General features: G+C 42.0%; 1 protein-coding gene across 3 annotated transcripts in view; it reads right to left on the bottom strand.

Moving 5' to 3' along the window:
• TPST2 (tyrosylprotein sulfotransferase 2) overlaps window positions 1-15,831 on the bottom strand; it is a 423,271-nt gene that overhangs the window by 67,455 nt on the left and 339,985 nt on the right. For 2 of the 3 annotated variants that reach the window (XM_078667304.1, XM_078667305.1), the window contains exon 6: window positions 2,469-2,519. The exons of the other annotated variant lie outside the window; for it this stretch is intronic. In XM_078667304.1, the coding sequence (XP_078523430.1) occupies window positions 2,469-2,519 (51 nt within the window). The remainder of the gene's footprint in view (window positions 1-2,468; window positions 2,520-15,831) is intronic. 3 annotated transcript variants of the gene reach the window in all.

The following is a 15,831-nucleotide window of genomic DNA, read 5'->3' as shown; positions in this document are numbered from 1 at the left end:
GAACAATGAGAAAGTGGTGTTGACCTGTGTGATCAGGACATTGATCAGTGCCTTTCTGTCAAATGAAGAGTTGATGGTGCTTAAAGAGAGCATGAGGTCAGTGCCGTACCTGTCTTTTGGTATTGAGCAAGGCCTTGTAGTCAATAAAGACATCAAACGGTGGTGATGTGCCGTCAACGTGGGGGGGTGGGGGTGGGGGGGGGGGGGGGAACAGACTTCAACACTGAAGGCGATTGATTTGACGTCGACGCATGACGATGACAGTGGTGGTGTTGAGAATGAGATTCTTGGGGTTTTGATCTCCTCTTAAGTGAGTCTTTATCTGTTTTGTGCCTTATCCCAGGAGAATGCAGAGAAAGAGACCTCTCCAGTCTTCTCCCACATTTGTCTGCCTTCATATCTTCCATCCATCCACTAAGTCTGATGCCTTCTCTTTCTTAAAGTGTCCTTTTTGAAATGACACTGCAAACGTCAAAACCTTTTGTGAGGCGTTGAAGAGATAGACTCATCACACAAACTTTGTGGGCATCGGAGGAAGCTTTTGTTTCTGCCCCAGGAGGGTACTATGTGAAAAGAGCTGACATTGTTTACAGAATTTTCCTCAGAAAAAACTGTAAAAGTATTTCACTTGACACAGGAGGTGATAAATGGCAAGGGAAAAGCTTTGAAAAGCACTAAAAGTAGTTTAACATTAGTAATAAAGTTGAGGGAATAAAAATCACCAGAGGTGTTCTGAGATCATCTCAGAAGAAGCTGCAAAAAAAACTAACTCTCACAGGCAAACTGCCATTACAGTGAATTGTGGGATGGGGTTCTTCTGGGTTTCGTTAAGGTAAAGGTCACATTTTGTGTTTTCTTGTGTTAACTCATCAGACAGTTTTTTTTCTTTTTCTATGCTTTCAGGCACAGTCCCTTTCCAGTTCATATATCCTGCAGTCTATCAGCATTCTCAAGGAACAACAACCCTGACAATCTACATCACAAATGAATGGAAAATGACTTTCAGTGATGGACACTATACAGATCTTTTCCTGTATGTTCTACATACAGTGAAGGTATTCCAGGGTCCGTGCGGACAGCATGGAATTATTCAAAGGTTATGACTATCAAAGAACCTACTATGCAGAACTTCTTAATTCATTTGCTCCATAAAAGTAGGTGTTAAATTAGGAGGTCCCTGTGTAGATTCCCTTGACATACTCTGACATTTTTAATAAGGAAATCAGCTGTAACCTTTCTTGTGCCAAAGCAGAACGCATGGTTGTGGCAGCATCACAGTCACTAGAGTCGTTGCTTAAGGAGTTAAGCCGATAAATCCAAAATGATATGTATTCGAAATGCTAAAGTGTGTCTTGTTAAACCATTTTTAAAATTATTCTGGGATAAGGTTTAGTATTAAAAAAAATCCTAAACAACCTAGGATGTCTTGAAAGGTCTGGCTGACTACTATGCTTAATTTATAAATAAATAAATGAATAAGTGCCCAAAGTTTTCTTAGGAGCTGCCTATGGTGGTTAGTTGCTGAATATCAAGGCTGTACTGTACAACTGTGAGAAATTTTGCGTAATATCCTTTAGTATAATTACGTAATATTTTGGAAAAGTTCATCAAATTGAAAATCTGGCATTAAGTGCTATTTTATAGCATTAAATGTCTCCTTCCATCTATTGTGGATGCAAAGACCCATTTTGCGCTAACAAAAAAGCAAAAAACAAGTGCTGAGAGCAGCTGCCAACGTTCTATTCGTTTGTGTTGTTGCTTTGCCTTAGCAATAGGATTTTTACCCAGATTTGAATGTGGCGTAATGACAATTTCATTTAACACAAAATGAGTTAAATGATTTGAGATTATGCTGGCGTAACAAAACTTTCACTCTGCCTTACAAGGCGGCCTGAATTAATTCAACTACATTTCTCTTTCTTACATCACTCATCTTACGGTCACTTTACATCAATATTGCAGAATATATTTCGCCCCTGCCTTCTCTGTTTGTTATTGTTTTACTATTTTTGTCTACATCCTTTTCTCTCTTACTCTGGGTCAAAATCTGACTGGGAAAATGAAGTCTTGGTTCCCATAAATAAGTGCTGATAACTACCAGCTCTAAGCACAGGCACAAATTAGGCCCGAGTGACTGATGGCAAGCCCCATGCTTAGATTGCGATATGTATAGCCCTGTGCATAAGTCAACTTGCTTAATATTTAATAGCTCTACTAAAACCACTTAGGAAAATGTGTTTCCGGCCAGAACAACCAATCCGTAAAGGATAGGAGACAGGAATTAACATGCAATGTACATTAATAAAACCATTTAAATACAAATAAAAAGTCCCCTGGCGTGTATACATTTCAAACAACGTGAAACATGTACGATACAGTGTATACAAAAGGCGAATGTTAAAACTGACTAAACCAGTAAAGAGCCAAGAATGAACAATAGAATTAAATTAACCAGCACGACTAATTACCTGAATATTTCCTTTCAAGTTGCTTGGAGCCTTAAAATCACCCTTCAAAACCTTGGGGGGAAAAACATACATCTTGCTTAATACACGGTCATTCTGCCACAACGATGAAATCTTATTCCTTTAAGGTTGAGATTTATGAAATCAAATGGAAAATAGTTGGAGATACGAAAGTAAAAGGAAACCGATGGTAAACGTGGAGCAGTAGCATACATGCTGGTTTTGCTGCAACTGCCATGCTACGGAGAGGGATATTAACTTCAGCACACTGTGCAAATAGCATCTGCTGTTTTCATCAGTCGTGCAGAATTCGTTCTCAGCAGTGATTGCACTTACTAGCCAAGTCATTTATTTACATCTAGAGAAACCTCTCATAAATCCATGTCTCCCATTAAAAGTATATATTGCATTTTCAAAACATATTCACATATGCACAGTTAAACACTGGCTAGCCCAGCAGTGTATAATGTTAATCATCTTTTTTTCGAAATGCCAAAACTTTCTTTTATTCTTCTTTTACAAAATGCCAAAAACGTGTTTATTTCTTTAGTAACATACTGCAAACAGCAAATGACCGTTCGATCAAATAATATTAAACGGTCATTTGCTGTTTAAAAAAAACAGAACAGCCCTCTGGAGAGGCCTAAACAGTTATAATATAGCCTTATAACCAGCGCTGAGGTCTATCACGCTTATTAAAGGCCTTGAGCCGGAGTTGAAGGCCCGACACACACCTGGGACTAGAACGAGGAAGAGGGAATTTCACAATCGGTGTAGCTTAAGGCGGAAGGCTATAAGGCTATCAGAACATTCCACCCCCCAGGATAGAATGCATAAATTAATAAAAATGGAAAAACAGAAAGACTAACAGTGAAATGATGGAGCAAAAGACCATTATTAGCCATGAGCCACTTCATTGTCCTCAATGGAGCTCCCAACATTCCAATATAGATTCACCACATTTTATGTGAAGTCTCGTTCCAAATTACTCCTGAGCCTCTTAACTGTTCCATACTGTGCCATCTACATCTAGAAGTAAGTAAACACGTATAAAGCGTGGAAAAGCCCAAGGGCTTCTTGGTGCTAGCGTCAGACAACAAGCTCAGAAGAAAGACCTAATACAGTAAGGAGCGTGCGAAGGGTGAAGTTTTTAACAGTTTCCTAAACTGCTGCGATTCAGATTGTGCTCTAAGCTCAAAGGGCAACAAATTCCATAATTTGCAAGTGTCAAAGGAAAAACTTCTGCCACCCCAGTCGGCTTTGCTGAACCTGTGGATGATCATTATTTTGACTGCAGTGGATCAAAGCGTGCATTGGAATTTCTTTTTAACCCGTTTGATGCGGACGGCCATCCGACGCCACGGTGGGCGTGTACGGAGGACGACCGGGGGCCGTCCGAACCACGCCCACTCCTCATTTCACACGCGCCGCAGCGGAATTCGCACCGCGGTCAACCGGTTAAAGAAATAAGTGTCAGCGTTGTGAAGAGCCTTGTGTGACATGCACAGAGCCTTAAAATTCACTCACACTCGAACTGGAAGTCGTTGAAGGTTAGGGATGTTTTGAGAGACAGAGTTAAATTTTGGAATTTTCATAAGTAGCTGGGCCACAGCTTTTTGGAGAGTTTGGAGCTTGTTCAACAGATGTTTTTTAATCCCTACATACAGAGCGTTGCAATAGTCAATCCTAGAGATGCCCAAGGCAATAATGATAGCTTTTTGAAGTTCTGGAGGAATAAAAGGAAACATCTCCCTCAAAATTCTTACCAGGAAAAAATAGGATGAAGTAACCTGGTTTATTTGACCCGAGAAAGATAGTTTTCCGGTGTTAGAGCTGGGGGTCTCTAGTTGGCAGGGTAAGGAGGAAACACTCTTTAGATAACCTCTGCTCACCCCCTTGGTAGCTTGGCACAAGCAGTCAGGCTTATCCAAAAGCAATGTGTAAAGTATTTGTACCAACACTCAGAGTAACAGTGAAAACACCACAAACTGACTCCACAACATTTTAGAAAAATAAAGGTATTTAATCTAAACTACACAAGACCAAAACGACAAAAACCCAACATACACAGTTCAAGAATATGGTTGCAAAAGAGTTCTTAAGGTTGCGATAAAATAATCCACAGTTGCGTGACGTTTAGCCAACAGTACCTTTTAAATGCGACAAAGTTCCAAAGCTGAAGTTGGTGCGGTGGAAAACAAGCGATGCGTTGCTCCTGAGACCCTGGGGTCTCAGGAGCAACAACCATGCTGCAGCAGCGGGTGTGTTGCGACGAATCCGGTCTGTATGGGGAGGAAGGCAGACTTGTATGGATTCCTGTGAGTAGGTTCCGTAGGAAGTTTTCTCTCGCAAAGGCACGATGCGATGATCTTTGGAGTTGCGACGATCTCCGGGGCGACGATGCGCGGACCAGCGGTGATATCTCCCTCGCAGTTCCTTGATGCGATGGCTTCTGCGACAACACTCGCAGCGACGTGATGCGGTCCGCAAGCAAGCTGTGCGGCGATCTTACCCAGCGACAACAGGCTCTGCGACGACACTCGCATCATGGTAATCTTCCCGCAACTGTCTGGTGCGTCCCGCAAACGAAGGATGCGACGGCTCTGGCAGCGGCAACAGGCGCTGCGACGATCTCGGCCTTCGTAGCAGCAGGAATTTCTTCGCACTGTCAGGGATGTGCTCCGCAAGTGAGCAATGCGACAAAACTTGCAGAAAGTCTTTAAAAGCTTGGTTTCCAGCTTCCCAACACAGGTACAACTTCTAGAGGCACCACACATGGGGCACGCACTCCAGGAAGGACAGAACTCTCTCAGTAGAGTTCAGGGAAGCTGGGGGTGAAGTCCTTTTGTTCCTGGGACTTCATAACAGGGAGCCAGCTCTCCCTCAGGCCCTTGGAGATTCCTTCAAGCAAGGGGACACAGCACAAAGCAAAGTCCTTCCCATCTCTTTGGCAGCAAAGCAACAGCTGGTCAGTCCAGCAGAGCAACAGTAGGGTAGTCTTCCTTCTTCAGTTTCAGCTTTCTCCTTGACAGAGGTTCCTTCTTGATTCCAGGATGATCTAATTTTCTGTAGTCTGGGGTCCTGTACTTATACCCCTAAAAGTCTTTGTTCCCTTTGTGCAGGAGGGCTCTGAGCCCGGTCTGAACCAGTTCTGGGTGTTCCTTGGGCACTTTGTTCTCCTGGCCTCTCCTTTCCATTCAGAGAGAGGGGCAGTGTCGTCAGCCGCCCAGCAGGAGGTGGAGCCAGCATCGTGGAGGGAAAGCACAGCCCTGGAGCACTTTGTTAACATGATTCCTTCTTTCCTTTCACAGTGCAGGGCAGAGACATCAGACGCACCACAGGAGGTGGAGCCAGCACTTTGGGGGGCAGGCACAGTCCTATTCAGGTCCCAGGTGCTATCCCCTCCCACCACTCAAGATGCAGATGCAGTCATTCAGCCAAGGGCTGACTCATCCAGCCTCCTGGGGGCTCCCCAGCCCCTGTCACTCTCAAACCAGACAGTCAATTCACAAACAGGCCAAGGCACACAGAAAGGTCAAACAAGAGAACAGCCGCTTTCTAAAAGTGCTGTTCTCAAACACAGGATTTAAAAACAACCTTTCCTAAAAGATGTGTTATTAAATTCTGAGTTCAGGGATACTAGACTTGTATGTCCCATCTTGCTCCTATGGGAAGATATGCTGGTAGCCACTGTAGCCAGCATTCCCCATGATAGCCTATGGGGCAAGATAGCCTTACAATAGTGAAAAACGAAAATGGCTGTAATTCACTACCAGAGCATGTCACCTGCACTAGTACATGCTCTACCTTTCACATACACTGCACCCTGCCCAAGGACCTTGGGCCTTCCATAGGGGTGACAAATGTGTACAGAAAGGGAAGGGTTAGGCCTGGTCAGTGGGGACACTAAACAAGGAGGACATGGCAGTTCACAGACTGCACACAGGCACTGCGGTGGCAGGCCCGAGACACCATTTTAGGGCTATTCATGTGGGTGGCACAATGAGTGCTGCAGGCCCACTAGTAGCATTTGTCATCACCAGCCCTGGCACACCCAGTGCACTTTACTAGGGACTTCTTGGTGATACAAATATGCCAATCATGTATATCCAATTACAATAACAATTTACACAGAGAGCATATGCACTTTAGCACTGATCAGCAGTGGTAAAGTGTGCTGAGTCCTATTGCCAACAGCCACAGGTCAGGAAAAATAAGGGAGGAAGAAGCAAAAAGTTTGGGGATAACCCTGCAAAAAGGGCCAGTTCCAACAACCGGCATAAAGGACACCTAGGTTTTTAGCCTTCTTTACTGGAGGGGAGAGGGCATAGATTTTGTGGGCACCAAGAAACAGTCCAGAAGGAGGTGTCCTTACTGAATAGAAGTACCTTGATCATATCAGAGTTTAATTTGAGGCAATACCCTTTATCCAGGTGACAATTTGTGCCATTTAACTGTTTGGCCACCTTTTCGACGTCACACACGACTGAGACTATAATCTGCGTGTTGTCGGAGTAGCAAATCAGAGAGAAACCACAAGATCGAATCAGGTTCGCCCAAAGGGTGACAAAATTATTGAAAAGAGTGGGGCTCAGTGATGATCCATGTGAGACCCCACAAGTAAGGGAAAAAGGCTCAGACACAAAATCTCCCAAAGTTACAACTTGATCTCTATCTGCTAGAAATGAACTTGAGAGGGCAGAGTCCATGAGGCTGATGGATTCCAGACGGTTGATTAACAGCGAGTGGTTGCCTGTTTCAGGCATGGCCAATAAGTTCAGCAGAATCAGAGGCGCATTACCACTCTTGTCCACAATGGATCTAATTTCTTCTGTAGCAGTTGCAAGGCCCACTTGGGACAGTAAATCCAAACTTAGAAAAGTCCAGAAGATTATGTTCGTCAAGGAAAGTCACAAGTTCCACATTCATGGCTTTCTCAAGAACCATGGCTGGCAAAGAAAGGCGTGAAATAGGTCAATAGTTTTTCATGGTTTGGGGGTCAAGGGAAAAACCGCTTCCTTCTTCCAGGCAGCAGGAAAATGCCCTAAGATCAAAATCAATTTTAGTAAATCAGATTAGTGAGATGCCGTGGACCACACTAGGGGGGAGATTGATCTGTAGGGGCACCCGATTTCGTGACCTCAATGAGTTTAGCAATTAAAAATGTCCTAGCTTTCGTAACAAAGTTTCAATTCCATTAATGGCTCAGAGGCGAGGATTTTGCTATACTTTCTTCACTTTAATTTTCATAGCAGCCATTCTAATAATACCAACAAAACCACATTTCCCATATGTCCAGGGAAATTGGAGAAACAAACAACAGACCAGCTCATCCATGAATAACATTGTCCAATCAGAACCCAGGATCCAGGATATAGCCCCTCTTAGGTGGCCCGGTCTTCCTCTTTCATCGCGTAAATCACGCCATCCGTCTAACTCTACGCATTCTGATTTCCAGAATCTCCTCCTGGAACCAAATAAAATGGATCAGAACTGGAAGCTAGTCACCGAACATTTGAAGCATTCCAATGAACACCATTGTAACAGAGAAAAAACTCTGGACTCTGAATCACCAGTACCTAAAACTGCTCATTAACTGAAAAACAATTCCATCCCAAATAGACCCCAGAATTAGACCAACATGCCAAATAAGACATAGAGAAAAGGTACTTACTCCCAACAGGCGGGTATATCGCAACCTCTCTGCCTCCAAGTCCTTAATAGAATTGAAACTTTCCGCTAAGAAAGCTAGGAAATGTTTCATTGTATATCAGGACCGGATTATGCTAGTTTAAAGCTTACTTATCACCAAGCGGGCCATATCAATAAAAGGTTTGAAGTAGAATCATTTAAAGGTTGAGTCCGAGGACCAATCCGCAGCGTTCATTATGTCCTACAACCTTGCCCCAAGCGTAGAAGCTTTGGAAGCCATCGCTCCCCTCGCAGAATGGGCCCCAAACTGTCGCAGGTTAATACCAGCCTCTTGCATGACCTACCGCACCCAACGTGCAATCATGGGAGATGAACCGCTCTTATGCGGAGGGCAATCAAAAGCTGTTGTTCGTCTGGAGGTCTAAGCTCCAAAGACATCTCCTCATATGCTTTTAAGCACTGCACCACACACAATTTCAGGGACTCTGGAAATTCAGGGTACTCTTATCACTCTCGTGTGACATTTGGTTCTTCGATGAATAGTAAAAGAAACCCCGGTAGGAGAAAAAACCCTGCCCGTGATATCCAGGGACCGACATCTGAAACTTGTCTGCACAAGACTAGCCAGAGGAGCATCGCCAGCTTAGCCGGCCACTCCTTCCTGGACAAGAACTCATTGGGCTGCCAAGACAAAAATAAGTTGAGAACTTTGTTGACATCCCATCACTCTGGGTAACGCGGTTCAGGAGGTAGAGACAAAATGAGCCTCCTCAGAAGTATACATGCGAAGGGGTGTTCCCGTACAGGCGCTCCTTAAACAGGAATGTGCCCTGCCGAAATGGCCAATCGGAAGGTATTCACTGACCGGTAGGCCAAAACTTGTTAGACTAGACTTGACAGAAAGTTCAAGATCTGCACTACGTCTGCGCCCACAGGATTCCAACCCCGTTGCACACACCAACTACAACATCGCCTCCAGGCTGATCGGTGTCTCTTGACCGTGCTATCGGACCAGGCATTGGATAAGAGGTCTCAAACTCCTTAGCACACGTTAGATAATTCAGAATATGTATATATAATTTTCATCATACAACACAATACATTCTTAAATAATTAGGTCCTTATTAGTCAAGGTGTTCTTTGGTGTTGTTTAATTTCTGGATACGTCACAGCCAACACGTGTTTCGTCGTAATGGGAATGTAACCCACGACTTTCTCAAGGCTGTTAGGCAAAGAAAATGAACATTATCACTCTGATGTTCCATCAATCATTTGATATAATGTACATTTGTGTGCATTAAGATACTTCAAATGTATTTAACCTTGGTGCAATGATATGGTGGTGTTCTACATTTAACCGATTAGTGTACAGTACATTCATTAGTGTCATCTAATGATGATTATTTACACACTGTGCAACTTGTGATTAACATAGATTTCATCTGTTAACCCGAAGGTCTATGACCCATTTCAAGACAAATGGAGAAACCAGTGTTTTGAGTGTTTTACCGTGCGGTACAGATATCCACATGCAGAAAGGATAGTGCTTTTAGATATTCTGTCAATTTAGTGTTGTCATGCATAGTGTGGGAAATATTAGAGATACCTAGTCTTCTTAGTGATGCTGTTTCTGTTTCAAGGGAAAATGCACAGAAATTAGGAGAACCCCCAATTGATATGCAGGCATATTTACAGTCCAGGTTATTTATTTAGTTCCGTGTTCTATGTACTTACAGTAGTTGAGGTGATATTTCCAACCCTCAAGGGGTTCTGTTAGGGGACCTTGTTCGTATCGAGCGGTTCTTGGTACAGTATTCTGTATTTAGGTATTCACAAAGGCAGCTGTAATTTAATAGTATGTCCAGTTATAATTCTATTTAGTATGTTTTCATTCCATACAATTTCTTGTTTGAATCGGTTCTTAATTAAAAACCTCATCTATAATGTTTATTCTATTGATAGTGTCATTCTAAGAAAAAAGTACAATTGTCTAGTGATTGGCTTACTGGTAGTTAGTAAACTCCAGTTACAGATGCTCACGCCACATTATCATTGTATTATTTATTGGATCTAAAAATATTGCCACCATAGACATATATGTAATACCATTCTAGTAGCGGTTGTTAGCTTCTGCTATATAAATCTATGAGAAGCGAGGGATATCGGCGGCACCATAATTTGCATTAATTCCTGGTTCAAAGTTATCTTGTTCACTTATAAACACGTGCTTTGTAACTTGCTCGTAAAAAATCCACTTGTATAGTGGCAAAGGGAGGCGGCTACATCTGGGCAACAGCATCGTGTTTTTGCTGAAATGGCACCACGAGTCTAAGTGACTTAAAAGGGCGGGTAAGCCTGATCCCTAGTAGCGCGTTTGTACTAGTAGTGTGCCATAAATCTAAGTCTTTTACCAAAGCTAGCGCTTTACTCAGAGTTTTTTCGTAGCAAAATTCAGCGTTTTCTTACCTTTCGCTGTTAAATCTAGTTCGCGGACTCCGTCCCCTCTGCTCAGTGTAGGAAGCAGTATCTCTCTCCTGTGGTAACTTTCTATTATTCACTTGTAATTGGCTTGCTGTAGCACGTGATTGCGGGTACTTCCGGTTTACCGGGTTAGTATGTGGCTATTGATTTGCTGGCTTAAAGTTGGTATTTGTGGCGGCCATCTTATCATATCTTGTATTTCTACTATCTTTGGGGGGCCAAGTAATGAAAACCGATCAGTTTAAAGTATCCTACTGTTACGCCCAGTAGTATATTTGTTAGTGAGTAGTGATTTAAAAATTATTAGTTACGAGTCTCATAATAAACGAGTTTCTACTTAGTTAATTTACTCCTATTTTTATTATTATTCTTCAGAATCTTTATGATATCCTTTGTTTGTGAATATATATATATAGTGTTTCAGCATTATTTTAGTTTATGTCCCCAGTTTTCGGAAAGCCTCATATATGGTGACTGTGATGCTAACCTTCGTTGTTTTGTTTATGGGATTGAGATAATATATCTTGGTGCTATTGTGATTTGTGACATAGTGAAGTTGGTTTGTGAGGTCACGTGTAGATTTTAACTTCAGAAACGTACAATGATAGTGTAGTGTTACCATGCAAATATTTGTAGCGTTCTAACGATAGGTCATATTTCTATAAGTATTGTGACGCTATGGTTTCTCCACTCAAAATTGGGACAGAACATATAGATAAAACTAACCGGTGATTAGACCATCATGAGGATAAAAACATACAGTACAGGCTTATTTCATACATTTGAATACTGTTTCTTTTGTTATTTATCATTACTTTTAGTCTAATACTATTCATTTCCTCTCTGGGCACTTTTGCACTTGTTTCTTGCAGCATCTTACATGGGTTAGTTTAAGTACCCAGAAAGTAATGAAGCTCATGGTCAATGTTGAGCCCTAGGTCCACACTTCTCAGAGTTTGTATCCAAGTTGCCTCCCTCCTTCTCAGTGCCAACTCCCTGTTACCCCCCCTTGGGTGGGTGGGTACATGTTCAAAGCCATAATATTGGAATGAGTGGTTTGATGTTTGTGCAGGACAAATGGACATATGTGCAGCTACTGGGTAGCGCATGTCTCCCTGTTTCACTGCCCTGATGTGTTCATTTATTCTGTCTCTCATTGGTCTTTTAGTGCTTCCTGTGTATCTTTTGCCGCATTTACAGTCAAGTGCGTACACCACAAATTTGGTAAGACAGTTTATAGTAGTACGGATGCTGTATTTTTTGCCATTTGGTCCATCAAACTCCTTTCTTTTTTTATAAGCCCATTTGCAGGCTATACATTGACCACAGCTAAAAAATCCTAGTTCTGTGAGCCAGTTGGTCCTAGTTGCGCTAGTCGGATAGCTCGGGCTTAATATATTCCTCAGTGTTGTGCCTTTTCTATAAGTTAGTGTAGGCCTCTCTGTTATGTATTTAGTCAGTGTTGCGTCCTTCTTAAGGAGGTGCCAGTGTTTGTTAAGGCTTTTGCGCAGGACTGTGGACCAATTGTTGTATCCCGTTACTAGTCTGATCTTGTCTTCTTGTTTCTGTTGTTTGGTCTTTTCTTTAAGTGTGTCCATTCTTGTGATTCCATCTATTCTATTTACTGCCTTTAGTAATTGTTTCTTGTTGTATCCTCTGTTAAGAAATCTTTGGACCACCCCTTTTTTTTGGTCCTCGAATTCCTTATCCTTGCTGCAATTACGGCGTGTTCTAACCAGCTCCCCATAGGGGATTGCTCTTTTTTGGTGTTCAGGGTGTGCACTTGTTGCGTGCAGTAAAGCATTGCAAGCTGTGCTTTTCCTGTAGAGTCTGCTTTGTATTGTTTTATTCTCTATGTAAAGTTCAATATCTAGGAATGGGAGTTTGGTGTTACTATATTCCATAGTGAACTTTATGTTTTGGTCATTGTCATTTAAAAATTGGTGAAATTCATGTAGCTTCTCTGGTGTGCCTGTCCAGATCATGATACAGTCATCAATGTACCTTCCCCAGAACAGTATGTCATTATTCCATTTGGAGGCTTGTGGGCCCCAGACCCTCGTCTCCTCAAACCTTTCCATTACTAGGTTGGCATATGAGGGCGAGAATCTGGAACCCATAGCCACTCCCTGTTTTTGCCTGTACCATTTGTCTCTGTATAGGAAGACGTTATTGTCTAGTATGGTTTCAACCATTTCCAGTATCATTTCAGTGTGTGACCAAGCACTGGCAGGTCGTTTGGATAACATTCTTCTTACAGCATTTAGTCCTATGTCCCTTTTGATGCAGGTGTATAAGGAGACTACGTCTAATGTGACTAGCAACATGTTGTCTTCCCATGGTAGATCTGCCATGGTCCCTAAGATATGTTTGGTGTCTCTAATATAGGATGGTAGGTTCAATACTAGAGGTTTTAAAAAGATGTCCACATACTCCGATATCTTTTCGGTTGGACCTCCGATGCCCGATATTATCGGTCTGCCTGGAGGGAAAATATGGGGTTTGTGTACCTTGGGAACTGTGTATATGCATGGGTATCTGGGTCGGTCAGTTTTCAGATAAGCTAGTTCGTTATCATTAATTAAGTCCATCCCATGCCATTTTTTTAACTGAGTGTTGATATACTCTGTTAGTCTCCATATCGGGTTTGTTTTTATTTCCTCATAACATTCGGTATCGTGTAGTTGGGTGAGGATCTCATTTTCATAGTCATTAGTTCGCATTATCACCATGTTGCCTCCTTTGTCTGCCTCTCTTATCGTCAGGTCTTTGTTCTGGCTTAGTTCTAGGAGTGCTTTTCTCTCACCAATGGATAGGTTATCTCGGTGTGTGTGTGTTGCCCTGTTTGTTGAGTGGTGTCTGTCTAAATCTTCTGACACTGATTTAAAGAATTGATCAATGTTGTTGCTGCCCACAAGCCTCCGAATGGAATAATGACATACTGTTCTGGGGAAGGTACATTGATGACTGTATCATGATCTGGACAGGCACACCAGAGAAGCTACATTAATTTCACCAATTTTTAAATGACAATGACCAAAACATAAAGTTCACTATGGAATATAGTAACACCAAACTCCCATTCCTAGATATTGAACTTTACATAGAGAATAAAACAATACAAAGCAGACTCTACAGGAAAAGCACAGCTTGCAATGCTTTACTGCACGCAACAAGTGCACACCCTGAACACCAAAAAAGAGCAATCCCCTATGGGGAGCTGGTTAGAACACGCCGTAATTGCAGCAAGGATAAGGAATTCGAGGACCAAAAAAAAGGGGTGGTCCAAAGATTTCTTAACAGAGGATACAACAAGAAACAATTACTAAAGGCAGTAAATAGAATAGATGGAATCACAAGAATGGACACACTTAAAGAAAAGACCAAACAACAGAAACAAGAAGACAAGATCAGACTAGTAACGGGATACAACAATTGGTCCACAGTCCTGCGCAAAAGCCTTAACAAACACTGGCACCTCCTTAAGAAGGACGCAACACTGACTAAATACATAACAGAGAGGCCTACACTAACTTATAGAAAAGGCACAACACTGAGGAATATATTAAGCCCGAGCTATCCGACTAGCGCAACTAGGACCAACTGGCTCACAGAACTAGGATTTTTTAGCTGTGGTCAATGTATAGCCTGCAAATGGGCTTATAAAAAAAGAAAGGAGTTTGATGGACCAAATGGCAAAAAATACAGCATCCGTACTACTATAAACTGTCTTACCAAATTTGTGGTGTACGCACTTGACTGTAAATGCGGCAAAAGATACATAGGAAGCACTAAAAGACCAATGAGAGACAGAATAAATGAACACATCAGGGCAGTGAAACAGGGAGACATGCGCTACCCAGTAGCTGCACATATGTCCATTTGTCCTGCACAAACATCAAACCACTCATTCCAATATTATGGCTTTGAACATGTACCCACCCACCCAAGGGGGGGTAACAGGGAGTTGGCACTGAGAAGGAGGGAGGCAACTTGGATACAAACTCTGAGAAGTGTGGACCTAGGGCTCAACATTGACCATGAGCTTCATTACTTTCTGGGTACTTAAACTAACCCATGTAAGATGCTGCAAGAAACAAGTGCAAAAGTGCCCAGAGAGGAAATGAATAGTATTAGACTAAAAGTAATGATAAATAACAAAAGAAACAGTATTCAAATGTATGAAATAAGCCTGTACTGTATGTTTTTATCCTCATGATGGTCTAATCACCGGTTAGTTTTATCTATATGTTCTGTCCCAATTTTGAGTGGAGAAACCATAGCGTCACAATACTTATAGAAATATGACCTATCGTTAGAACGCTACAAATATTTGCATGGTAACACTACACTATCATTGTACGTTTCTGAAGTTAAAATCTACACGTGACCTCACAAACCAACTTCACTATGTCACAAATCACAATAGCACCAAGATATATTATCTCAATCCCATAAACAAAACAACGAAGGTTAGCATCACAGTCACCATATATGAGGCTTTCCGAAAACTGGGGACATAAACTAAAATAATGCTGAAACACTATATATATATATTCACAAACAAAGGATATCATAAAGATTCTGAAGAATAATAATAAAAATAGGAGTAAATTAACTAAGTAGAAACTCGTTTATTATGAGACTCGTAACTAATAATTTTTAAATCACTACTCACTAACAAATATACTACTGGGCGTAACAGTAGGATACTTTAAACTGATCGGTTTTCATTACTTGGCCCCCCAAAGATAGTAGAAATACAAGATATGATAAGATGGCCGCCACAAATACCAACTTTAAGCCAGCAAATCAATAGCCACATACTAACCCGGTAAACCGGAAGTACCCGCAATCACGTGCTACAGCAAGCCAATTACAAGTGAATAATAGAAAGTTACCACAGGAGAGAGATACTGCTTCCTACACTGAGCAGAGGGGACGGAGTCCGCGAACTAGATTTAACAGCGAAAGGTAAGAAAACGCTGAATTTTGCTACGAAAAAACTCTAGAGTAAAGCGCTAGCTTTGGTAAAAGACTTAGATTTATGGCACACTACTAGTACAAACGCGCTACTAGGGATCAGGCTTACCCGCCCTTTTAAGTCACTTAGACTCGTGGTGCCATTTCAGCAAAAACGCGATGCTGTTGCCCAGATGTAGCCGCCTCCCTTTGCCACTATACAAGTGGATTTTTTACGAGCAAGTTACAAAGCACGTGTTTATAAGTGAAC

Source organism: Lissotriton helveticus, chromosome 11 (assembly GCF_964261635.1).
Source record: "Lissotriton helveticus chromosome 11, aLisHel1.1, whole genome shotgun sequence".
In the NCBI taxonomy this organism is placed as follows: domain Eukaryota; kingdom Metazoa; phylum Chordata; class Amphibia; order Caudata; family Salamandridae; genus Lissotriton; species Lissotriton helveticus.
Note: the sequence above shows the minus strand (reverse complement) of the source record. Positions and strands in the feature narration are given on the sequence as shown.